This window comes from Typopeltis vanoorti, chromosome 2, assembly GCF_054136105.1.
Source record: "Typopeltis vanoorti isolate ZY-2024b chromosome 2, IOZ_Tvanoo_1.0, whole genome shotgun sequence".
Classification (NCBI taxonomy): domain Eukaryota; kingdom Metazoa; phylum Arthropoda; class Arachnida; order Uropygi; family Thelyphonidae; genus Typopeltis; species Typopeltis vanoorti.
In genome coordinates, this window is record NC_143550.1 from 124,386,091 (window position 1) to 124,412,015 (window position 25,925).

The window sequence follows — 25,925 nt, forward strand, 5'->3', positions numbered from 1 at the left end:
TTGAATTCATTAGGAAGATAACTAAATCTTGTAAAAAAAAAAAAAAAAGTGAGTAGCCAAGTATTCACGAAGCAGGATAATGGCTGCATCCTGAATGTTGGTCAAACAGCTGTTTGACCAAATTCTAGTTGTTATTAGTTATTGAAGTGCTATATCAATACAGGGTGTCCTCATTGGACCTCCCTAGGTCATATTTCAAAGTTTCAAAGAATAAAAAATTGAAATGCGTAAGGTTTGGGTTGTTCAAACGTTCCAGAGACTCTACAAGTTTCATACAGAATTTTTTTTTTAATGAAATTTTGGTGAGTGTTCCTTCTCGTTTGTACAATTTCGACACCATGGTCCATAGACTTAAGTAGTAGTAACACGTTGAAACCACGGAGGTCCAATGTGGACACCATGTATATCGATGCAGAACTTTTCTATTTATCTAGTTATGGAATCGTTGTATAATATATTATGCATATTTAATTTTTAGGCCAAAAAAAAGTAGACAAATGTTTGATTTGTTTACTTGCCTTAAAGTGTGTGTGTGTGTTTGGGGGTGGGGGGGGGGGGGTGAATGAGTAGGAGTAAATTTTTTATCTAATTAGTTGCATTTTGATTTTCTGAATATTCAGAATTAAATCTTTCAGTGTTGGTATATCCATTCTTAGTTTTTTATAATTTAATTTAGAATAAATGTGCACGATATTGGCCAGATGATGGGCAGACTAAAGAAGCAGGAAAGATTTCAATTAAGAGCATTGCAGAATCTTCTACAGCTGATTACACTCTAAGAGAGTTTCAGGTTGAAAAGGAGGACCAGGTAGATTTATTCTTTTGTAGAATGTATTCTGTATTGTGTTTAACAAAACTGTTAAACCTCCTAGACCTATTATTTTGAATGAATAATCTTTGAATTCTTTACCACTAGAAGTATAGATTAGCAATGCACTTTCCATAATGAAATGTATAATATTATTAACATTTTTGAACTTAATATGAACTAATAAGTTGTCTATCCTTTTTTCTGCTGCCATCAGGAAATGTTATCATTTTCTGAAATATACTTTACAGGGTAAGCATCACCAAATAGCAAACCAGCATGTAGATGGACCACCAGTAGATTTTTTTAATAGACCATAAAATGATTTACAGTCTAAAATTTAGTATCATTTAAAAAATAAATAAATAAAATAAGATTTGGGGGATGATTATTACCAGAAAAAAAAAAAATGCTGTTTAATGCTTTCATTTAGTGTAATTTTTATGTGTTAGTTGGATCATGGATGGTAATCTAGTAAATAATATGATCCTTTAAAAGTTTTCTTGTGACATTGTTTGAATAGAAATCAATATGAACATCGAACTTAATAGTTATTTATCCCCCACTAGTTGATAATGATGTTTGTTTAGATGTGGCAGCATCCATACTTCATAAGAATATTGTGATATTTGTTATTCATTTGGAAAGCCTTGGATTTAAATCCCAACCTGAAAGGCATGTTAGCCACTCTGATACAAAGGAAAGGTGCCAGTGTATTCCTGAATGGCCAGAGAACATGCAATGCAAATAACACACACACACACACACACACACACACACACACACACACACACACACACACACACACACACACACACACACACACACTTCATAGCTTTATTTTTGACTGTTACTTCTAATCAATCCAACATGTACTGAAGTCAACATTCCACACATGAGAACTAGTAATTAAAAATACTTATATAAAAAAAAAAATTATATATTAAGAAAGGATATCTTCTTCCTCTTGTGTTTTATCCCACCTATTTGGGGTCTGCCTTTTTACATAACACGACCTTATCTGCGTGATTCCAACCAACTTGTTGCAGAGCCTGATGTTGGGGGAAAGGTATTTTTATCTGTAGAAGTGTGTTCACAGGGCCGGTTTGCCTATTCTGAGGGACGAAAAACCCTGTGTTTCCAGGAGGAAAAAAAATCTTCTACCTCTTTATGAGGCCAGTTAACTCACCTTTAGTTGAAAGAGACCAGATAGAGTTCTTTGTATCATGGATAGGAATCGAACCCAGGTCTTTGCAACCAAAGGATTTTGTCTAGGTTCTATATTAAGAAAGGATATAGTATAGCATAATTGCTTATGCTATAGCTTACTTAGGTGTATTGTGATGTAGTTTGTGTTTAGTTCATATGTATATATTCCTGGAAATTACCTTGATGTAGAGGTTGAAATGTTGAGGATTATTTTATCCTAGTTTGAAGTCAATTAATTGCTCTAACAGGTGTGTGTTTTGTCTCCATAATTTCTACACACTAATGAAATTATATCCTTATTTTGATCATTTACCCAATCATAAGCAAACAGTTTGTTCATGAAGTATCTTCATGACTTGTCTACTTGTATTATTATACAGGTATCCATGGAATCAAAAGACTCATCATTGGAGACCCACACTAACCATTATTCACACTATACCTATCATACCTCTCCTCAAACTTATTCACTGTTGGGGGCACTCACAACTACTTCTAGCAATCCATTCCACTTATCATTCTCCAAGCAAAGAACCTAGTTTGCACATTGTTACTACACACACAACTTCCAGGAGTGACCTCTTTGTCTCCCTTACATCTTATGTATTGAAAATTTTCTTTTGTGTCAATCTTATAAAATTTCTATCATGTCTCCTCTGCAATCCACACACCAATCTAACAGATAAGCTCAGGTGTTGACGGTTATTCATGACTTATTTTTAACAGTATTAACAACAACAAACAATTTTATCAAAAAATGTTTTATTAACTGTTTATATTTTGCTGAATTTCAAATCAGCATTATCAAAGCACAACACAGCTAGTATATGCAACAGTGAGTAAGTGAAACAATACAATTGTAATGGATGAAAGACCTAAAGTCCTATTTTGGTGCCCTCTAATGTTGTAAAAAGAAAACATTACAGCTATGTGGAAGTTGCTCTTACAATAACAGTCTCTCAAATTTTTGGCAAATTAACGCAACCATATTTATTTAGGTTAGGAGAATTCTTCAAAGCCATGGCTGACTCAAAAAATAATCTCTCAGATCTATAACTGCTTCTAAACAGCACATTCATTTTCTTCCATCTAATCCTGTGTAGTCCTGACTTGCCATAATAATAGTAGCTAATGTATATTTTTTATGTTCTTCCAGGCAGATGTTAACTGATCTACCTGTTTGTCCTTAAGAGACCAAGTCACAGGGGACTTCATACACTCCAGGGTGATGATGCTGATTTGAAATTCAGTGAAATATAAGCATTTAATAAAACATCTTTTGATAAAATTGTTTGTTGTTGTTAATACCATTAAAAATAAGTCACACTAGTCTATCCTCATAGGGAGCATTCTGCAGATTTTTTACCAGTGGTCACTCATCTCTGAATCCTCTCCACCACCTCTAATCTCCAGGAAACCTAGGTGACCAAATTTTATGCACAGTAGTCAAGATGCAGCTGAATTATAGCCTTATAAAGAGGATAATAACTTCCCTATCTTTACTTGTCAGTGTGATCTTCAACATCTCCAACTTTTGCAATATGTCTTCTGAACTTCAAACTTCTATCCATCATCAACCACCCATTCCTAGTCTCATTAATTTCCTGTAATCCAGTAACACGGATATGATATAAAGTATGTAATCTTTTCATCCCAAAGTACATTATCTTACAATTTTGCAACATTAAATTGACAACCTTTGTCTCGCACTCCAATTTATTTAAATCATCCTGCAGGATATCTACATCACCTTCATCTATCCCCCCCCCCTCCCAGTTTTGCATCATTAGCAAACAACTGAATATCCCTCCTTAAATCTTCTGATAATATCATTAATATACAACTTAGAGTAGTGGCCTCTAGTACAGATCCCTAAGGTGCTCCACTAGTCACCCTCATTTGTCATTCCACTCCACCATTTACCAGAATAAATTACCAAGGCAGGATCTGCCTTTTACAAAACCATGCTACTTACCATAGAGTATCATATTCCTATCCACCCATTCTTGAATTTTGTCTTTAATCATTTTTCCTCTTGTTATGATAACTGGTCTGTAATTTGGTACTTCTGTCTTGGAGCCATTTTTGTGTAATGGAAGTATTTTATCCTCTTTCCACTTCTTTGGAACCTTGCCAGAGCTGTGACTTAGATTAAACAACTTCATCAGATGCACTGTCTGTTCTGTTGCACATTCTAATAGCACAAGTTGATATGCTACCCAGTCCCACTGCTGTGTTCACATTGATATTATTCAATGTATTGAATACTTGCAATTCACCTACCTCAATTTGCACATCATTAACTGTAAAGTCTCCACATTAGTGATTTGCCCTTGCAAAGTAATCACTTAGTAACTCTCACTGTTTCTTCTGCTTCTATCACTTTCCTGCCATCAGCATTGAATAAAGTTATCCTTCCATAATTATTCTTTCTCTTGCAATGTAAAGAACAAAATTCTTTTGGATTTACTTTGGCCTGCTTAGGTAATTTTCTCTCATCATATGATTTAGCTTTCCTTATCATACTAGTTACCTTTCTTGCTTGTGTTTTTTACTGCACATATGCATGCTATCAGCTTTTTGTTTATGTTCCTTCCACAATGATTTTGTATATCCCAAGTCCTGCTTTATATTTCTACTCATTATTTAATCCTTACTGAGTTTATCCTTCTGATCCTGGGTATGCAGTCTGATACTGTTTCTCATGTAATACCGACATTCAATCCTTGTAGTTTCTTATTCCATGTCACTGCACCAGGCTGCCACCTAAGTTTGATGTAATTGCCAGCTTTGTAGTTCCACAAAAACCATTTCTTTAAACTGAGAATTTTGTGTGTTGAGCAGCCTACTAGACTAAGACCACATTGTTACTTTCCCCAATCAAAGGTACAGTTGCTACTGCAGTTGTAAATTGATTTTCTGATACTGTTACCAGGTCCAACAGTCAAACCCCTTGTCCCTGCCAGCCAAACAGAAATTGTGAGGATCAGATTTATATATCTATTTAGGCACAGCTTTTAGTGAAGATGACAAATTAATGATAAATGTAGTAGAATTAGCAAAACCAGTATGGTGAAAGAGCCAGTTGAATAAATTTATATGGAATAAGAGAGAAATTATCCAAAGCAAAACTAGCAGTATACAAGAACAGTAGACCCAGTTTTAACTTATAAATTTGAGAGAAATGACAATTGATCAAAGATTGGAAATAACAGGTAAGAATGCGGTTTCCAGTGTTTGATCAACTGTTTAATTTCTAAATATTAGCAAAGCAGATGTTTGTTGACATAATGGCAGTGGGAGGGGGGAGGGGAGCAGACCCATAGAAAGACCAAGATATAAGTGAATTGATGCAGTTAGAAGGGCCTTACAAGACAGAAATATAATCTGTAGCATCCCAGTTCGGTGACACAGTACTGTGGAGGAAAAGATTTGAGTATACATATCAGGAATTAAATGATAAAATATGATCACTGAAACTTTCAGTAGTATAATAAATTTAGTTTAATCCTTTATCCAAGTGTGAGCAAACAAAGTTTGCACCTGAAAATATCTTCAGGACTGAGGTAAGGTAGTGCAACTCCTAGCAAAGGTGGACCAAGCTCTCATCACTCCTTGTCTCGGTATCTCCCATAATGCAAAGCACATCTCCTTGTGGACATCTATACTGCTATGCATTAAGGGAAGGGCCACTACCCAGACCGGTTTCGACCTTTATCGAGGTCTCATCAGTGGGAGGCAGACCCAAACGTGGAGATATTAAGCATTAACATTTCTGGCTAGATGGGTGAAGCAAAATTGCTTTTCATATTCCCCTTTGTCTTGTAATGAAAGAACTTTGAATGGAGTGTTTGTGAGCTATATGCTGGCCCATTGAGGGCAGTGAATTTAGCTGTGTTCAGCTAAACTTAAGATAGACTTTGGTCTTTTATATTTGAAATTTTCTGCTTCATTATATTCCGAGGCTTCCTCGATTAACAGATTTGGATGGTTACTTGTCATGGTAAAGAACTTCTCAGCTAGATTTAGGAGAGGGGAAGAGATATAAGGGATATTAACTTCTCTATGGATCTGGGTGTTTCTTCTTATAAATGACGGGGCATCCAGAATCACCCTCAGGCACTTATTCTCTAATCTCTGAAATTTTAGAATGTTTGAATTCGCAGTGTGGCTCCATGCTGGGGATACATAAGTGATGACCGGTCGAATTACCATCTTGTAAATTGTTAATTTAGTTTGCATGTCCACTTTACTTTGTCTGTTGTTCATAGGGTAGAGCTGTGCTAAGACTTTGGATGTCTTTGAGGTAATGTAACTAATATGTTTGCTGAATAGGAGTTTACTATCAAGAATCACTCCACGATATTTAACTTCAATCTGCCATGGAATCTTTAACTAAATATCCTCCATGGTATGGATTTTCTTTCTAGTAAACAATATAGCTGAGCTTTTCTGGGGATTAACTTGGATCCTCCAGTCTGCCATCCACTTTTCTAAAATGTGTATGCTGGTTTGGAGTCTTTTGGTTGCCAGTTTTGGGCTCAGTGATCTTGCCATCAGTGCAGTATCATCTGCATATAATGCAGTGAATGTTGTTCTTGGGTTCAGAGGGATGTCTGCTACATAGATTGAGAACAGGAGAGGTGCCAGAAGAGATCCCTGAGGTACGCCTGCCGAGATGCTGCATCTGGTCAAAACCATTTTGCCGACCCTGACCTGCATATATCTGTCTTTCAGGTAAGAATGTATTATTTTTATTAACTTGACTGGCAAGTTGAATTTTATCAGTTTGTAGAGAAGTCCTTGATGCCATACTTTGTCAAACGCCTTCTCTGCATCGATGAAGATAGCAGCTGTATTGAGTTTCCAGTTAAAACCTTTAGTAATGATTTCTACCAGCCGGTGCACTTGTTGAGCTGTACTATGGGCCTTACGGAAGCTGAACTGTTCATTAGGCAAAATTCCTAACTTATCTGTTTCTGCTTGGAATCTTGAGAGGATCACTTTCTCTGTCACCTTTCCGAGGCTTGATAATATGCTTATGGGTCTGTAGCTTTCGGGAAAGTGAGGATTTTTTCCTGGCTTCTTCAATGGCATGATGCTGGCTGTTTTCCATGTAGTAGGGAAATGCTAGAATCGAATCTAAAGATGGCATTTGTAATGTTGATGAGATGGACTATGGCCTTTTTTGGAAGTAGTTTTAATATTCTGTTAGTTATGCCATCTGGTCCTGGAGCTTTTTTACTGTTTAGATGGGAGATGATATTTATCATTTCTGCTGAATTTGTAGGAGTGATATGTTTGGAGTTAACAGTGTTCTGTCTTAAGGTTGTCTTAACGTGACGATGAATCTTGTACATAAGGTTGATATTTAGGTTTGTATAAGATGGATTGCACTGAGATTCTAGGTTATCAAGTAGTGCTTCAGCTTTCTCTTCATCTTTGTGAACTGACTCTTTGTTGGTTTGTATAGGAGGTATGAGTTGCTTTTTGGTGCGGATTGCTCTTAAGAATTTCCATACAGAATGATCTTCGGTATTGATGTTAGCCAATTTGGTTTCCCATTGATGGTTTCTGTGTTTTTGAAGAACTTTTCGGACCTGCCTGTTTAGATTGTTCAATACTGTTTTATCTTGTGGGTCTCTGGTATTGTGGTATCTCTTTCTGGCTCTATTTTTTGCTGTGATTAGCTCCATGATTTCTTCAGGGATACGGTTGGTTGGGTTGAAGACAGTGGATTGTCTTACTGATTCTATTGCTTTCTGAATTTGTGTGGTTAAGTTATTTACTGCTGTGTCAATTTCTTCCTTTTTACTGATATTGGGCACCGGACCAATATGATTGGGAAGAACCTTGGCTAACTTGTCCCATGGTATGAATGTGTGCAGAGGAGAGAATTGATCTGATGAACCTAAATTAAGCACTATGGGACTGTGGTCAGAAGATAATTTGTTGACTGATTCCAATTTGAATTGGCTTAAATTTTTAAAGATGACAATGTCTATTACATCCGAGTTACCTGAAGGGCTGAAGTGGGTGGGCTCGGTAGGGCCGGCCACAACAACAGAGTTGAGCATTGCAAAGTCGAAAAGTGTGTGTGACCTTTGGTGTTAGTTGATGAGCTGTACCAAGCTGTGTGTTTTGAGTTGAGATCTCCTGCTATTATTATGGAGTCATTTGGACCAAGTATGGAGTCCAGATCTGTTTTCAGCAGAGGAATGCTCGGAGGGTTATAAGCAGCGTAGATCTTGAGACTCCCAGCATTGCAGGTATGTACCTCCACACCGGTCACCTCCAGGTTTACTGTTTGGGGCTTGTTTATTGTATTATGATTCAAATAACTCTTAATATATATGGCTGTGCCTTCACCTCTTGTGCCAATTCTGTCGTTTCTGTACATAGTGTATCCATGGATTTTTGGGTTATTAGCTGGTCTTAAGTGTGTTTCACCAATCAAGATGATATCAGCACTGAGACGAGTTGCAAATTCTTGAAGTACCAAAACCTTGTTCATCAATCCATTTGCATTCCATGCGATTGCCTTAAGAGCTTTTGGTTTGAATTTATTACTCATGACAGATGGCTGTTATAATGTTTTGAGTGCCTAGCAGGGATCTCTTTCTGGAAGATGTTGAGGGGCATGTCTTGCTGAATTCCTCCAGCATGATGGCAAGTGAGGCTGTTAAAACGGATGTTATGTTGGAGCTTTCTTGCTCGAGAGATGTAGGAGGCTTAGTTCTTGCAGCCTCAGCATATGTTTTGGTCGTGGTTGTTCCTTCCTGTGAGGTTGAAGGCAAGGTGTTTCGGACTGGAGGATGATCATTTTGGTTGCTTAAAACATTATTACGTGCAGGAGCAAGATTGACTTTTGTTGATCCTCGATTTTTTGGATTGGAAAGGCATCCCTTGTAGTTGGCAGGGTAAGGTCCTCTGCAGTTTGCACAGCATGCTGCAGTTTTGCGTGGCTTGGTGCATGTGATGGTCTGGTGTCCCTCGCCGCACTTCAGGCACCTGAAGGCTGCCTTAGATAATTTTTGGGCATGTCCAAACCTTTGGCATCTATGACACTGGCCTGCAGATGCTCTTTTCCTAAGAGGCTCAGTTGAAATCTTGAGTGTGTATACTACTGTCATTTCATAGATCTGCTTTTGTGTGTTGCTTATTTCCACAAGCACCAAAGGCATTGGTCTTTTATCAGATCTGAGCATCCTGTTCATTTTTACTGGGGACAGGCCCTGTCTGGAGAGATCTGTGCTCACATCTTCAGGAGTGATACCTTCAGCTATCCCACACAGAACTACCTTTAGGTTCTTTTCGCTCGTTAAAGTGAAAGTGTGATATGGGACTTTAGCATTGTCCATAAACCTGGTCATCTGTGTGTAATCCATGACAGTAGTGGGTTGTATTTTAACTCCCTTATCTGAGTTTTTGGCCCATGAGATGTTTTGTTCTCTGAGGGCTGACGAGACAGGGATCCAGTTTTCCTTATCTCTTAATATGACTGGTGGTATCTTTTCTTTAGGACCATTGAGTGCTTCTATCCCTGTTGTTTTTGGTTCTTCCACATTGGTGGAGATTTTCCTCTTCTTTATGACCATTTGGAACTCTGTATCTGTTTCCAAGGTATGATAATTGCTGTCTTGGGATGTAGCATCTTCCATACTTGGGGAGTGTGCAAAATCTGATTTCGTCAGATTTATGGGCTCTTCACTTATGTCATCCATATTGTCCTCTGTGACTGCTGTGTGTGTGTGTGTGGGGGGGGGGGGAATGTGTCAAAAAACTTGACTTTTCCTGGTTAAATTTTTTACTCAGCAGGTTTCCTAGTCTGAGGAATTCCATGTATACTTCCTCGAATTTAGCCTCATTCAGAAGTTTTGCCATGACAATAATTTAGAAATTTGTTAAGACACAGATGGAGAAAGAGTAGAGATTGCTCAGGTGTCCCGAGCAGGTTAAAGATAATCCTGTGGACTTTTGAGGGTCCACTAGCAAATCCCATAGACACTCTTAGGTGTCTACCAGCAATAAAATATAACTAGCTGTCCTATGATAGGGAAAAGGAGTGTCACAAAATCACTTGGCAACAGATTGAAATCCTACCTCCCTAAATAAAATCATAAATCCACCACTGGTCATCATTGCGAGTGGGGCCTGCCAATCATTAGACCTCTTGCATGTTTCATGCAGAGGGGGAGACAGTAGGAAACAAACTGTGTCTGGGCCAGTGCAATGCTCGTCTTGTGAAAAAAACCTTGTAAACAAACTAATCAGGCTCAGTCTAAAATTATATGTCTGTTCACATCAAAATCAGTCTCACTCTTGAGATACTAAGCATTAAGCAATAGGAGAGGTCATATTTACCTATAGGAGTTGCCAACAGGTGTACCACCTTATTATTAATTACTCTGGATTTAGAGAAAGATGTTGGGAGTTTATTTTTCACTTGGGTAGACTATAATAAATTTAGTTTAATCCTTTATCCAAGTGTAAGCAAACAAAGTTTGTGCCTGAAAATATCTTCAGGATTGAGGTAAAGTAGTGCTACACCAGGCAACTCCTAGCAAAGGTGGACCAAGCTCTCATCACTCCTTGTCTCAGTATCTCCCATAATGCAAAGCACATCTCCTTGCAGACATCTATACTGCTATGCATTAAGGGAAGGGCCACTACCCAGACCGGTTTCAACCTTAATTGAGGTCTCGTCAGTGGGAGGCAGAACAAACATGGAGATACTAAGCAAGAAGCAATAGGAGAGGTCATATTTACCTATAGGAGTTTCCGACAGATGTACCACCTTATTAATGAATTACTCTGGAATTAGAGAAAGATGTTGGAAGTTTTTTTGCACTTGGTTAGATTTAGTAATAAATTTAGTTGAATCCTTTATCCAAGTGTTTTATGGTTAGTTTAATCCTTTATCCACTGACGAGACCTCAATAAAGGTCGAAACCAGTCTGGGTAGTGGCCCTTCCCTTAATGCATAACAGTATACATTTCCGCAAGGAGATGTGCTTTCATTATGGGAGATACTGGGACAAGGAGTGATGAGAGCTTGGTCCACCTTTGCTCGGAGTTGCTAGTGTTGCACTACCTTACCTCAGTCCTGAAGATATTTTCAGGCGCAAGCTTTGTTTGCTTACACTTGGATAAAGGATTAAACTAAATTTATTATAGTCTAACCAAGTGCAAAATAATCTTCCAAGAAACTTTCAGTAGGTTTCTCCACTAAAAAAAGTAGTGAATAACACCCATAGAATTCTGTGCATCTCTTCAGGGGGTTATTCAGGATACTTGATAGCATTACTTATATAACTAACTTTAGTCTTATCTCTGGAATGATACCACAGGAATGGAAGGAATGTATGATAGTTCCATTTTACAAGGGTGGTGCAAAAACTGATGTCTGACTACTGACCTATCGGTATCTCTGATGGTAGTGAAGAGTTTAGAGAAGTTGGTAAGAATTCGCATACAGAAATGGGTAGGAACATGCTATACTCTGTAAGGAACAGCATGGGTTTACTAAAGGAAGGGCATGTTTTAGCAATTTGCTCATGTTTTATAACAATATTACTGCTGAGTTGGATAAAGGGAATGGATACATAAGGATAATGTTGGATTTTTCTAAGGCATTCAGTAGGATACCACACGAAAGGACTGTTGCATAAACTGGAGAATATGGGATTGGAATATAAACGCTTGACTTTGATCAGGGGATGGTTAACAGACACATAACAAAAAAGTGGTATACAGTTGACGTGAATCTGCCAGATTTAAGGTGACCAGTGGTGTACCACAGTGTTCAGTCCTTGGACCATTATTGTCAAATCTGTACATTACTGACATCAGGCAGGGTGTAACATCAGATGTGCAATTGTTTGCCAATGCTGCAAAGATAGGCAGGGCAATCAGGGATGCTACTGATATTCAGCACTTACAAAATGATTTGAATAGGCTGTAAATGTGGGCAAGTGAAAAGGCTGTCAGTTTAATAGTAGTAAGTATAGTAAGTATAAAGAAGAAACATGACTGTTTCAAACTGTATAAGAAAATCAACAAAATTTCCAGAAAATTCAGAAAAAAACAAGTAGTGTCTCTTAGAAACAAAAGTTGAAAAATAGTTCTAGAAGAAGAGGAGAATAAAGCATAGATTTGGATAAAATATATAACAGAACTCTTCAATGATACTAGGCAGAAGCCTATAAATATAAAAGAAATGAAAATGACTGTCAGTTTAATAGTAGTAGGTGTAAACATGACTATTTCAATCTGTATAAGAAAATCAACAAAATTTCCAGAAAATCCAGAAAAAAAGCAAGTAGTGTCTCTTAGAGACATTGAAAAATAGTTCTAGAAGAAGAGAATAAAGCATAGATTTGGATTAAAATATATAACAGAACTCTTCAATGATACTAGGCAGAAGCCTATAAATATAAAAGATAACATTCAAGGACCAGCAACTCTTAAATATGAAATAGAGAATGCTATAAGATCAGGTAAAATTGCATGCCATCTAGTCCATTGGAAAAGCCAGTGGACTAGATGGTGTGGAAACAGAATTTTTAAAATTAATTGAACCAGATGACATCAGACTTCTTGAAAAACTGTTCAATAAAATATATGAAAGTGGAGAATTCCCACCAGATTGGCTCAAATCTACATTTATCACTATCTCAAAGAAACCCAAAACAAAATCTTTTGGTGACTTCTGACTTATTAGCCTAATGAGCCAAGCATTAAAAATAATTTTGAAAGTAATTCAGAGTTGCATCTATAGAAAAAGTGAAGAAACTCTGAGTGAAATGCAGTTTGGCTTTTGGAATGGTTTTTGTACTAGAGAGGCCCTTTTTCTGTGCCCAAATATTGACATAAAAATGCATAGAAAAACAGAAAACTGTCTTTTGTGTTTCATAAATTTTGAAAAAGCTTTCAATAAGGTCAGGCACACTAACTTAATAGAAGTCCTTCAACAAATAAGGCCAGACGAAAAAATACATAAGACTAATAAGAAATATGTATTGGAATCAATCAGCTACCATTCAATTAGACAGCACTACCACAAGTGATGTCAACATCAAAAGAGGAGTGAGACAAGAATGTATGCTCTTACCACTCTTGTTCATCATGTACTAAGAGGTAATCTTTAAAAAGGAATTGGAAGAATGTCCAGAGGAAATCAAAATAAATGGAAAGATTGTTAACAACTTATGATATGCGGATGACACCGTACTAATTACAGATAACATCATAGATCTCCAAAAACTCATTGAAAGAGTATACACAGAATGGGAATAAATATAAATATAAACAGCTAAAGAATGGGAATAAATATAAACATCAACAAGACAAAATACATGGTCATCAGCAAACATTCGACCTCATCAATGAAACTGACACTCAATGGGAAAACTATTGATCAAGTGTCAAGATATAAATATCTTGGTTGCTGGCTTAATGAAAGGTGAGATCCTGAAATAGATATAAAAACAAGGATTGAAGTTGCGCAGCAGTCTTTCATGAAAATGAGAACATTATTCTGCAATAAATATCCAAACATAGTAGTCAGATGCAGAATGCTGAAATGTTACATCTGCTCCATTTTGCTCTATGGAATTGAGACACGGACATTGAAGGCAGCAACCATCAAGAAAATTGAAGCCTTTGAGATGTGGCTATATGCTAAAGATATCATGGACAGAAAAAATAAGCAATAAAGATGTCTTAAAATCCATTGGCAAAGCCAAAGATCTGATACAAATAATCAAAAAAATGTCATATATTGGCCACATCATGAGAAACAGCAAATATCAGTTTCCACAAACCATTTTTGGTAGGAAGAATTGATGGCAAAGGAGCTAGAGGAAGAAAAGGAATATCTTAGTTTGACGACATCAAGACATGGACAGGAAAAAAGCAGCGTACAACTGCTCAGATCAACGCGACAACGTAGTTTGCTTGCCAAGATGGCCACTAAGCTTTGATAGAAGATGGCACATAAGAAGAAGTGTAAAGTTACGCACTTTGGTGTGATTAGTGTTCCAGCGACATATTATATTAGCATGATTATGTTACAAGAAACTGAAGAGGCAAGGGATCTTGGTGTATTAGTGGATAAGAATTAGAATTTCAAAGATCACATAGAAAAAGTTGCAATTATAACTCAGAGGATAATTGTTATGTTGAAGCAAACCTCAACATATAACTAAGTAATTTTGTTTCTTTATAAGGCTTTGATGAGACCACACATGAATTATAGTGCACAGATTTGGTCTCCTGGTTTCCAAGGAGATAAAGATAAGACCAGTTGCACTTATCAGCTTAAACTAGCATTGGTTTGGTTCTAGGAATCAAGCCAGCACTTTCTATAGTTTGCTGTAGCACATAATTTCACTCTAGTGTGAAACATTAAGTATAAAATGAGCTTATTTCCATGCTCAGCCCATTCATGAAAACAATATGATGCAATGTTTTTTTGAAGCTGTGCTTATCTTGCCCACTGAATGCAATATTGATAATTGATTATCAGTTATCTCAGGCACTTGCAGAAGCGGCTGTCTCATAAATGAAGTATTTCACTGCTGTATTCTGTAGGAATAAATAAAGGATATTTTTTTTTTAATCAGTTTTTTTTTTCTTACCATACATTTACAGCTTATTTAGAAGCAAAAGATTTAACCACCAATTTTTTCTTCCTCTTTGTATGCTTTATTGCAATTTAAATATTTTCCCCAATTAATTCTTAATAAATATAGATATACAATTTTTTACCATGTATGTACATATATACATGTTAAATGAAGCTATAGCTTTAACAGTTTTTAATAAATGAAAATTTTAAAGCTTTCTATTTTTTTTTTAATTAGCCTGGTTCTCGAACTGTTTACCATTATCATTTTACTGCATGGCCAGATCATGGGGTGCCTTCTGATCCTGGTTGTGTTCTTAATTTTCTTCATGATGTTAATCATAGACAAGAATCTATTTCTGATGCTGGACCTATTGTAGTGCATTGCAGGTATTTTTCTAAAAATTCTATAATGAATTTCATAATCATTCAAATAAGTTGCAGAAAAATGTGATAGTAAATCAATAATATATATAGAAAAACATACAAAACCCATTGAAAAGTTTTTTGTCGATGCAAATTAGTTCTGGCTCGCATCCACACGATCATCCCTAAACTTAGAGATTTTAGTATGAAATATGAACATTTCCAAATTTGAATTGGACTTAAGTATCATGTCCTGGCACTTTTGGTATGATCAGTATAATTCAGTATAATAATAATAACGATGGTTTATGGATGCCCTCATTCATATTGCTCTTTCATCATTTTCTAGTTTAGCAATCAGTGAAAGCAGTGGGAGAGAAAATAGGGTAGGAACTTTTTCAATAAGGATTCACCCATACACGGTACTAATGTATTATAGGTTGATCAACCAACCTCTCGTGTATGGGCTCAAATAAAAAAAAAGTGATGGTAAGAAAGCATTTAATCTTATAATGATGAACAGGCAAATGGAAATTCTATTGGTGTTCACTCTTGTGTAATCTAATAAGTTTGGCTTTAAAAATTCAGAAAAAATGATTGCACTTTTTTTTCCGATTTAATCATAGTATTCCACTTTTGATTATTTTATGCTAGAATCAAGCAACAATGTTGCTGAGCACAGCAGCTTTATGGTTTATATATGACACAAACTTAATATAACAAATGTTTAGATTGTTACAGAAAAGTGCCTGACACATCTGCCAGCCTGGTTGGCCGATGATTAGAGTCCCACTATCCAACTAACAGGTGTGGGTTACCCAGTAATACTTTATCAAGACTGATTTAAGTTGCAATACTTGTGGCATTGTTTTCTAGTTTAACATTCAGTGGAAGCAGTGGGGGGGGGGGGGGGATAGGCTAGTAGGAAGTTAACCATCTAGTTACAAATCTAAATAACCAAATATTTTGACTAAAAATTTCAGATCATTTTCTTTCTAGTAAAACAACTCAAAAAAGTCAAATTTCATTTGTTGAATTGTCAGTTACACTGAAGATGATTTGTTTTTTCAGGCTGAAATATTTGCCTCTTTACATTGGTAATAAATAGATACAAGAAAGTAATACTTTCTTATAGTTTTTAGCAGAATTGGCAAGTTTTCATTGTAGTGGATGATAAATCATCATGAACCTGATAGCCCCCCCTATCCCAAGTATAAATGTACTATAGTTTTACAAAAAAAACCCTTTCATGGGTGGAAGGTACATAATTTTTTTTAATGTACTCGCAAGGAGTGTACAGGAGATATTGTGATGGTACTACAACAGAACCATACCATCTTTGATTAGCTCTGCTAACAGTGCCATGTTCCTTCCAGTAGTCCTCATTTTTAACGTGATTCTGCCACTGATAACCATCTGTTCACTCCCTTAATTCTTCTCAGAATTCTCATATTTATATTCTTTAGACTTTGACCAACTGTTTATTCTAACCCAACTTTCAGATCAATAAGAAAATTGATTTGAACATTGTGCTGATTTCTTTCTTCTATATAGATTTATTCAGTAGATTTCCTACCATACCAGCTTTGTTAATTCTATTGTCTCTTTCCATATTTAATTTGCTATCTTCACTGAAAATTGTGCCTAAATAGCTGAAATGTTTGATTTGTTCTCCATTCAGAATGCAGTTGAAGTTTTCTGTTTTCCTGCATGTTTTCATAGTTCTGTTCTTTTTATTGCTGATTTTCATCCCATATTTACTTCAGAAGCTGATCAACATCTCTAATTTTGATATCCGATTTAATGCCACATTTCTTTTATAATATGATCCATATAGATGACAAATAACAGTGGACATAGTGTGCACTCTTGTCTCACAGCTGATTTTACATCAAATCATCTTTTTATATCTCTTTGTAGATTCAAGAGAAGAAGCAGAAACTAAACTGGAAAGATGGAGAAAAGCACTGGAAAAGAGGTATGAGACTGAGCAGAAGTAAGACAGAGTATATGTGTTGCGCAGTGGGCGGTGGCCAGGAGACAGAGCTGGAAGGAAATGTCATCAGGAAGGTGAGAGACTTTAGATACTTAGGTTCAACAGTGGAAGAAGATGGAGGAGCTGAGAAGGAAGTGGGATGCAGGATACAAGCGGGTTGGAGGAACTGGAGGGGGATGGCTGGAGTGTTATGCAATAAGAGGGTGCCGATCAATCTGAAAGGCAAAATTTATAGCACAGTAGTGAGGCCAGCTATGACCTATGCTATAGAAACTGTGGCCCTGAGGAAAAATAACATCAGCAGGATGGAAGTAGCAGAGATGAGAATGCTTAGGTGGATGTGCAGTGTGACCAGAAAGGATCATCTGAGAAATGACTATGTCAGGGGAACAGTGAAAGTTACGAACTTAGGAGCGAAAATACAGGAGGCAAGGTTGAGATGGTTTGGTCATGTGATGAGGAGGGAGGACGAATATGTGGGAAGAAGGGTCATGCAGATGGATGTGCAAGGAAGGCGGAAGCGTGGGCAGCCAAAGAAGAGATGGAGGGAGCTGGTAGAAGAGGACTTGAAGATGAAGAACTTGGATGTGGTGACAGCCCAAGACAGGAAGGTGTGGAGGAGACTCATAACAAACAGTGACCCCACTTAAGTGGGAGAAGCTGTAGAAGAAGAAGATATCTCTTTCAATTCTAACTCCTAATTTGCAGCTTAAATATAGATTGTGTCTCTCTCAGTACAATGTTCTCAACTTTTGTACAGCTCATAACCTTATCATATGCCTTTACCAGATCTACTTGAATACAGAAAACTTCAACTGCATTCTGAATGGAGAACAAATCAAACATTTCAGCTATTTAGACACAATTTTTAGTTATATTCCCATGATTTATCAACTGTCTGTCATAAAGTGAAAGTCTGATTCGACCCCTGTTAGTCCTGAATCCTCCAAGTTTGTCTTTGATGGTTTTCTTCTTCTCAAGTATGCTTACATAACTCTTTCCTGGAACATTTAGTAGAGAAATTTCTGTAATTCTTATTTTATTTCCCTTTTTATAGATGGTACCCCATCTATAATTACTCCAAACATCTAGGAGATCAGGTTTCCTTGAATCTTTATCATCTAAGATTCCTTTTACAGTATTCTTCTCCATTTCTGAGCTTTTTTCCATAGTTTCAAGAACATTTTGCCACCTGACTGGTATTTATCATGTATACTTTTACCCAAGATTTGACAATGCTTTGCTTTCTTACTTTTTTTCCTCTTTTCAATGTGATATTCAGTTTTTATTATGCCTAAAACTAAATGGTAATCACTTCCTGTTTCAAATCCCCTGTATGCTAGTGTGTCTTGAACCAGTGTGAATATATCATTGTCCACAATTACACAGTCAGTGAGAGTTTCTTATTCCATGTCTCTTTTCTCCATGTAAATTTGTCCACATTTTTTTTGTTGGAAATGTGCTATTAGTGATGACTGTCGTGTCCTGAACAGAAACTGTCAAATACTTATTATTATTAGCTTTGCCTCTTTCTCTAAATTATCTCTGCATATTTCTATATGCTTGGTAATCATTTCCTACTTTACTTTTTATATCTCCTCCAATAAGGATCTACTAGTTCTCTTTCTTCTGCCTTTTCTAATGACGTGAAAAATTCGCCATTTCTTCCTTAGTAGAATATTCTGTTGGATCATAGTCATGAATAAGTTTCATTATTCAATTCATTTTGATGTTTGCCCATATCACTCTATCTGATATTGCCTACCATTCAAAAAAATTATCATGTTTCTTTTCTAATCACAACAATAATCTTTCAAAAATATTATCATCATGATTTATATCTGCTTCTATGCAGGATAGTTTGTTTTTTGTGTATGTATTTTCTAGGAGACATGGTCTGTTGGACCATTATTAACATTAGATCAGGCATTTTTTCATCGAATCAGGTGTTTGTGGTTCTCCTAGTTTGACCAGCTTAAAACAACATAGCTCATCTTGGATTGCATGAAACAGTGCAGGCACTTACATACTTGTGTATTTTAGATGAGCTAAGAAATGAAGAGGATCATCAGGAGAAGATGTTTATTGTGAGGTCTGAATGTGGTTTATAAATTACATTTCTTGGCTGCTTTTTACTATGCTTTCTGAGGTGCATTGTATAAGATAACTATCTCTTTTTTCTTATATTTGATTGTGACAGTCAGTAATTTTTATGGGGGGGAGAAGAGCATAAGGATGTCTAAAATGTATTAATAATCTGGAGATTAGCCATTCAACAGTCACTCAAGATAAACTGAAAGTGCATATGTCATCCCTACCTCGCCAGTTTCTACTTAGAATACCTAGCCTAGAAACCAAGTCTTAAAACAGCTGCACACAAATGCATAATTGACATGTTTGGGAGAGATCAGAAATAATCTTATTATATATGAATAGCCATATTCTTACACTTTGCTATTGAAAAAAGAAATGAGCAGCATTCTACCTGCCTTCTTAAACACATTTACTTATCATCTTTTTGTGTGCATATGCCAACTTTCTACCATTAATGTGGACCCCCCTACTATTATTACTTGGCATATCCTTCACATCTATCCCTCTATCTACGTCAGTACCTATAAATGTGTTTTGTTACCATTTCTGTCTGAAAAACACTATGAATTTTGTCTTGTTAAAGGATTTATCTCTAAGCTTTTCTGCTTTAATGTTGCACAATGTGTAGCATTTGTGTGGGATGGGGTGAGGAGTTGGGAAACAAAGATACGTTACAGTATTCACATTTTCATTAACTGTTACAAGTTGTTAAATCTAGTGTTAAGAGCAATATATATATGTGTTAAAGATACCAAGAACTTTTATACTTGGTTTTAATCCTTTTCCCAAATAAGCAAAACAAAGTTTTGTGCATGAAATATATTCACGTCTGAGCTACTTGTATATAGAGGCTAATGACTTCATATCACTTGCCTTAGTATGTATCCCGTAAAACCAAGTATAAAATTTCTTGGTATCTTTAACGTATTTTACACTCAAGGTAAAAAAACTTTCAAATATATATATATATTTGAAAGTTTTTTATCATTCATCTTAATCATTCATCTGGGTTAGACAATGTTTGGCTAAAAGATTTAAGGAAATTTTCAGTTTAACAAATATCACAATAATGACACACACCACCTCTCTGTCTCTGCTCATGGTATTGTTAACATCATTAAGAACCGAAGAGTTATAATTTGTTCCACTGAATTGTCAATGTATGTGTGTGAGTCATTATTGTGATATTTGTTAAACTGAAAAATTCCATAAATCTTTTAGCCAAACGTCATAATTATGTTGATTATTTACAACTTGACAACACCAACCCCTTCTCAGAAGAGACTATCCAAGCAGGAGAAAAATTATGCTCCAAGATGGCAAAGGAAAGGCGTTCCTCATGGAAAAAAGAAATAGAAGCCCTTGATATGACTCATAGTAGCAGAAAGGCATGGAACTTTATCAACAGAATTAGGAAGGATTTCACTACGCCATATGAGCATCCGTGGGTAACAGCTAATCAAATTGTTCACCAGCTGCTGCTGAATGGAAAATTCACTAAAAAACACACAAAAAAAAAGATACTTAGAACCCCAAGTGAGGAACAAAATATTATTAACTCAGATTTCACCATCACTGAACTCAACGCTGCCATAAACCTATTAAAACCTAGAAAATCTGCAGGCCTTGATGATTGTCTGTAATGAACAGGTTAAATATTTTGGAACCAGGACTAAAGAGTGGTTATTAAACCTATACAACACTTGCCTCAGAACCCTAAGGATACCAACTATCTAGAGGCATGCCAAAGTGGTGGCCTTTCTGAAACCAGGGAAACCCCCAACTGAAGCAAAAATTTACAGACCTATATCACTACTCAGCAACCTCTTTAAACTCTATGAACGATTAATTTTGAATAGGCTACAACCCCAAATCGAACCCCATCTTATTGCTGAGCAGGCTGGCTTTAGACCAGGCAAATCCTGCACATCACAAATTCTCAACCTCACTCAATATATAGAAAATGGTTATGAGCAAAAACTAGCCACAGGAGTAGTCTTTGTAGACCCTGCAGCATATGATACCATAAACCATCTCGCACTCAGAAATAAAATATACAGAATAACTAGAGACTATCGCCTTGTCCTCCTGATCCAATCACTCTTGGAAAACAGACGCTTTTACATGGACCTTGGGGGGTAGGAAGAGCCGCTGGCACCACCAAAAAAATGGCCTTCCCCAGGGAAGTGTGTTATCACCATTACTTTTCACCATCTATGTCAATGATCTCCCCATCTATTCAGGAACTAGAAATTTTATCTATGCTGAAGACCTTGCCATAGCTACTCAGTCAAAAAATTTCAAGTCCATTAAAACTACTCTATCACTTGCCTTAAATAGTTTACCGGAAGGTTCTACATACTATACCGGCAATCAACTAAAACCAAACCTTGAAAACCCAGACTGGCCTTTTCCACCTTAACAATAAAGAAGACAACAGGAAGCTATAGATTTCTTGGGAAGTTCTAATATAGAACATTCCTGGAAACCAATCTACCTCGGTATGACTCTCGATCGCACCCTCTCATATAAAACCCACATAGAAAAAACAAAGGCAAAAGTGAATGCAAGAAATAACATACTAAGAAAGCTCACTTATTCCAAATGGGGGTGCAGACCCTAGCAAACTGAGATCTTCTGCCTTGGCCCTTTGCTATTCTTCTGCTGAATATGCCTGCCCAGTATGCAGGGGTGCTTAAGGGTCAAAGCTGTATAACTGAGAGGAGACCTCCACATAGCCTTTAAAGGAATACGGTGAACCGACCAGGGCTTCTGACCTAATGTCCAATCCTCACTTTCTCGTGGTGCACTCTGTTTGGTATCTACCTGGATACTGAACGAACGAGGATGGGCTGGCAATTTGGGATTTAGCCGAACAAATTGTATTTCTATTGGTCAAACCAAAATACAAAATGATGGTACAACATGACAAAATTTCATTCTGCCGGCTGGGGCGTAGCCTGGTTAAACAAGGCCCCAGTTGTTTTCGCCAGGGAACCAGGGCGAACAGCGAAAAGTCAGCTACTGGAACAAATCGGAAAACACACCCTAACTCAACATTACCAGAGTTAAAGATTGGTACTATCAGCATAAGAAGCATGAATGGCAAAGAAATGGAGCTAGCTGAGGAATTAGATAAGTACCAGATCGACATAATAGGGGTGACTGAAACAAAAAAGATAAAAACTGGTGAGATCTTTCTGAGCATTAAATACAAAATGTTATATTCAGGCAATGACAATCAAGGAAAAGAAGGAGTAGCCATAGTATTCAACACAAAATACAAGTCTCATCGTCTTGAATGGCAGACAGTGTCAAGTAGAGTGATTTGGGCAAATATCAGAATGGAGAACTGGACAATGAGACTTATTTGTGCCTATTGTCCCACAGAAGATTCTACTACAGTAGAAGTGGAGGAATTTTTTGAGGCTCTAGAGAAAGCTACTGACACAATGAAAAAGGAAAAGTTGGTCCTTGTGTTACAACATAAAAATGTTTTCTCACTGGTGCAGGACACCCGAGTGTACAGAGGATTTGAAATTGGAAGTGATCATTATTTAGTCTTGAGCAGGATAAAATTGAATTTCATATTGAAATGAATGACATGTAAGAAAGTTTTAAAGCGAATAAAAGTTGAGCAGGTCTCAGATGTGAACTGTAGACTAAAATACATAAAGATTATTGAAGGAAAAATGAAAGAGTTTGAGAACAGGAACCAAACCTTGGAGATTCAGTGGCAAGCCTTGAAGAAAACCCTGATTGATTCAGCTAGAGGGGCATGTGATGAAGTGGTCTGCAAGAATAGAAAAATTAGAACTCCATGGTGGAGACAGGAAGTTAAAGAGCCAGTGAAGGAAAAGAAGAAAGCATATCAAAAGTTCCTGGCAAATAAGTCAGCTTGTGCTCTTAGAGAATACAGAGACAAATGCAAGAATGCTAAACACTGTGTAAAACTAGCCAAACAAAAGTCATGGGAGGACTTTGGCAAGAATATAGAAAATAAATATCAAGAAGTGGCAAAGTATTCTGGAGGTTGTTGAAGAAGCTTAGGAATGGAGGAAAGAGTGCTGTAAAAGAAGTTAGAGATGATAAAGGTGACATGAAAACAGGAGAAAAAGATATCCTTGAAGTATGGAGTAATTATTTTGAAAAACTGCTAAATGGAACAAGCAGTGATGACAGCACAGTGGTAAAAAACACTGACCAGGCATGCAGTCAGGAATACATATCCATACTTGAAGTAGAAAAAGCCATCAGAGGCTTGAAATGTGGAAAGAGAGGAGTAGATGATATTCGACCAGAAATGATGAAGTATGGTGGTATAAAAGTCTTACAGTGGCTGCACTGCATAGTTCAGAATGCCTGGTCAGAGGGACAAATTCCCAATGATTGGAGTAGAGCTCTCATAGTACCCATATATAAAAACGGAAATAAAAATGAATGTGAGAATTACAGAGGTATATCCCTATTGAGTATTCTTGGTAAGATATATGCAAGTATATTTGAGAAAAACAGTTGAGAAAAATTGTGGTGGTGAAGAACAAGCTGGATTCAGGTCAAATAGGCACGGTCAGGATCAGATCTTCACTTTACGACAAATAGTGGAGAAATCATGGGAATATAACAGTGATCTGTATTTAAGTTTTGTCGATTTGGAAAAGGCATATGAAAAGGTGCCAAGAGAGAAGCTATTCAATACGCTACAATTATATGGTGTCAATGGGGCATTATATCAAGCAATACTTAATCTTTATTTAAGTTGTATGTCTGCAGTTAGAATTGAAGGAAGTACAGGAAGATGGTTTAATGTTAAATCTGGTGTGAAACAAGGATGTACATCATCCCCTCTGTTATTCATTATCTATATGGATCACATTATGAAGGAAAGTGGTATTAAACAGGATATCAAAATTGGAGATGTTAATGTAATCATGTCATCTCTTTGCTTTATGCTTTATGTTATACTTCTAAATAAATCCGCTACAAATCTGCAAAATTCTCTGACTAAATTGAATAACTGTCGTAATAGATATGGTATGAACGTCAGCAATAAAAAGACAAAGACAATGAAAATAGACAGAATCATTGAAATGTTAACTGTGTTGTGAATGGAGAACCTGTGGAACAAGTAAAACATTTCAGCTACTTAGGCACGATTTTTAGTGTAGATGGTAAATTAAAAATGGAAATAGACAACAGAATCAATAAAGCTAGTATGGTAGGAAGTCAATTTAATAAATTCATATGGAATAAGAGAGAAATTGGTAGGAATGCTAATTTAGCTGTATACATGACAGTGTTCAAACCAGTTTTAACTTATGGATCTGAGAGCTGGCTCAGAAGTAAAACACTTGACCAAAGACTAGAGACTGCAAATATGAGAGTCCTGAGAAAGATTAGAGGCATGAACAGATGGAATCAATGGCAATATCATAGTAAAAACGAGAATATTAGGAAAGAACTTGACATTGTCAGCATCCAGGAATGCGTTAGCAGAGCTGATCTCAGGTAGTTATGGTCACTTAATCAGAATGAGCGAGGAAAGATTAGCAAACAAGTGTTCTCTGCCAAGTTGGCAGGAAAACGACCCAGAAGAAGACCAAGATATAGGTGGATTGATACGGTACAAAGTGCCTTAGATGATAGAAATATAAGATCTGGTAATGTTGGAGTCTTGACAAGCCTATAATCTTTCTCAGGACTCTCATATCTGCGATCTCTAGTCTTTGGTCAAGTGTTTTACTTCTGACCAGCTCTCAGATCCATAAGTTAAAACTGGTTTGAACACTGTCTTGTATTCAGCTAATTTAGTGTTTCCACTAATTTCTCTCTTATTCCATATGAATTTATTCAATTGACTTCCTACCATACCAGCTTTATTGATTCTGTTGTCTATTTCCATTTTCAATTTACCATCTTCACTAAAAATCGTGCCTAAGTAGCTGAAATATTTATATGTTCCAGAGGTTCTCCATTCACAACACAGTTGACATTTTCAATGATTCTGCCTATTTTCATTGTCTTTGTCTTTTTATTGCTGACCTTCATACCATATCTATTACAACAGTTATTCAATTTAGTCAGAGAATCTTGCAGACTTGTAGCGGATTTATTTAGAAGTATAACATCGTCTGTATAAAGCAAAGAGCTGACATTAACATCTCCAATTCTAATATCATGTATAATGCCACTTTCCTTCATAATGTGATCCATATAGATAATGAATAACAGGGGATAATGTACATCCTTGTCTCACACCAGATTTAACATTAAACCATCTTCCTGTACTTCCTTCAATTCTAACTGCTGACTTACAACTCAAAAAAGACTAAGTATTGCTTGATATAATGCCCCATTGACATCATATAACTGTAGCATATATATTGAATAGCTTTTCTCTTGGCACATTGTCATATGCCTTTTCCAAATCGACAAAACTTAAATACAGATCTTTGTTATATTCCCATGATTTCTCCACTATTTGTCGTAAAGTGAAGATCTGATCCTGACAGTGTCTATTTGACCTGAATCCAACTTGTTCTTCACTAAGCTTTTCTTCCACAATTCTTCTCAACCGTTTCTGAAGTATACTTGCATATATCTTACCAGGAACACTCAATAGGGATATACCTCTGTAATTCTCACGTTCAGTTTTATTTCCATTTTTATATATAGGTACTGTGAGAGCTCTACTCCAATCATTGGGAATTTGTCCCTCTGACCAGGCATTCTGAACTATGCAACGCTGCCACTGTAAGACTTTTATACCACCATACTTCAGCATTTCTGGTCGAATATCATCTGCTGATGCTGCCTTTCCACAT

General features: G+C 36.5%; 1 protein-coding gene across 3 annotated transcripts in view; it reads left to right on the forward strand.

Annotated features, from left to right (window-relative positions):
* LOC150109410 (tyrosine-protein phosphatase non-receptor type 11-like) overlaps nt 1-25,925 on the forward strand; it is a 345,702-nt gene that overhangs the window by 216,861 nt on the left and 102,916 nt on the right. For all 3 annotated transcript variants that reach the window (XM_090407982.1, XM_090407997.1, XM_090407988.1), the window contains 2 exons: nt 677-808; nt 14,884-15,035. In XM_090407982.1, the coding sequence (XP_090264108.1) occupies nt 677-808; nt 14,884-15,035 (284 nt within the window). The remainder of the gene's footprint in view (nt 1-676; nt 809-14,883; nt 15,036-25,925) is intronic.